The 1,832-nt window shown below is 41.5% G+C and overlaps 1 protein-coding gene across 1 annotated transcript; it reads left to right on the forward strand.

Moving 5' to 3' along the window:
* On the forward strand, positions 1 to 1,832 carry LOC117630743 (GDSL esterase/lipase LTL1-like). Its single transcript, XM_034363486.1, has 5 exons — positions 1 to 300; positions 397 to 524; positions 630 to 872; positions 978 to 1,230; positions 1,320 to 1,832. The coding sequence occupies exons 1-5, from the start codon at positions 51 to 53 to the stop codon at positions 1,550 to 1,552; spliced, it is 1,107 nt and encodes a 368-aa protein (XP_034219377.1). The 5' UTR covers positions 1 to 50; the 3' UTR covers positions 1,553 to 1,832.

The raw sequence follows: 1,832 nt of genomic DNA on the forward strand, positions 1-1,832 counted from the left end.
ATATAGTCTTTTTGTTCTGTTTTGCTATTTTAAAAACCAACGACTCCTCCATGGCATCGGCTAGCTATTTGGCTTTGGGTTCATTGGCCATCTTTGGTCTGGCCATGGCATTGGGAACTTTGAGCTCCCAAGCTGAGGGTCGGGCCTTTTTTGTGTTTGGAGACTCACTTGTTGACAATGGCAACAACAACTACTTAGCCACCACAGCTCGTGCTGACTCTCCTCCTTATGGCATTGACTATCCAACTGGTCGACCCACTGGCCGTTTCTCCAATGGCTTCAACATCCCTGATTTTATCAGTTGGGTTTTCTTCCAATCCTGTTTTTCTTTATACACATATCTTTTTTATTTATTTATTAAACTGACTTAAGATGTGTGTATGAATATATTTACAGGCCAGCAACTTGGTGCAGAATCCACATTGCCATATTTGAGTCCAGAGCTCACTGGACAGAAGCTACTAGTTGGTGCCAACTTTGCCTCTGCTGGCATTGGCATCCTCAATGACACTGGAATTCAATTTGTCAGTTCTAATTACTTTTATGCAGTCTCAGTTTCTGAATGCTAGTTAGCTTTGATTGAGGTACTTAATTAAACTAATCATGTATGTTATGTGAAATTTTGGCAGGTAAACATAATAAGAATGTCCAGGCAATTGGAATACTTTCAACAATACCAGCAAAGGGTGAGTGCCCTCATCGGAACTAAACGCACCAAGCAGCTTGTGAATCAAGCACTTGTCCTCCTCACCGTCGGAGGCAACGACTTTGTGAACAACTACTATCTGGTGCCCTTCTCTGCAAGATCACGCCAGTATGATCTCCCGGATTATGTCAAACTTCTCATTTCGGAGCTCAAAAAACTTCTCTTGGTAGCCACCTCCTAATTTCATCTTGTAACTTGTTGGGCAAGTCACACATCACTTTTAATGTCACCACCAAATTAATTAATTTAATGGTCTTGTGTGGTTTTTCAGAGAATGTATGACCTCGGAACACGAAGAGTCCTGGTGACAGGTACCGGGCCGCTAGGCTGCGTGCCGGCAGAATTGGCGCAGCGAAGCAGGAACGGCGAGTGTTCAGCTGAGCTGCAAAGAGCCGCGTCTTTGTACAACCCTCAACTCGTTCAGATGCTAAAATCACTCAACAGCCAACTTGGTTCTGATGTCTTCATTGCTGCCAACACACAGCAGACGCGCAACGATTTCATAAGCAACCCTCAAGCATTTGGTAAATATTCATGATCATGGGCTAATCTAATAATATTAATTGTTAATAAGAAATAATTTTTATTGACTTATAATTTTGTTTGGACACAGGGTTTTCTACATCAAAGATTGCATGCTGTGGACAGGGACCGTACAATGGGTTAGGATTGTGCACGGTGGCCTCGAACTTGTGCCCAAACAGAGGCCGATACGCTTTCTGGGATGCATTTCACCCATCAGAAAAGGCAAACAAACTGATCGTTCAGAACATTTTGACAGGGTCTACCAAGTACATGGACCCCATGAATCTCAGCACCATCTTAGCTTTGGATTCCAGGACCTAAACGACATCTTAATTTGTCGTTCCATGCCATCCATTTGAATTGGAACTATATAATTTATGAGTGCTTCAATATCATTGATGCTAGATCTATAAATGTTAAATACTACCAAATGTTTGTGTACTGTGGAATTTCAAGTGATTAAAACTGATGGAGCTTTCGAGTTTCCTTGTTTATAGTTTGTAATGGTTGATGGGCAAGTACCAATGAGCCTTTGTTCATTAGTTTTTAAACTTGTGTGATCTCATCTTGGTGTTATTTCTAGCTATTTTATTTCGTCCTA

This window comes from Prunus dulcis, chromosome 6 (assembly GCF_902201215.1).
Source record: "Prunus dulcis chromosome 6, ALMONDv2, whole genome shotgun sequence".
Taxonomy (NCBI): domain Eukaryota; kingdom Viridiplantae; phylum Streptophyta; class Magnoliopsida; order Rosales; family Rosaceae; genus Prunus; species Prunus dulcis.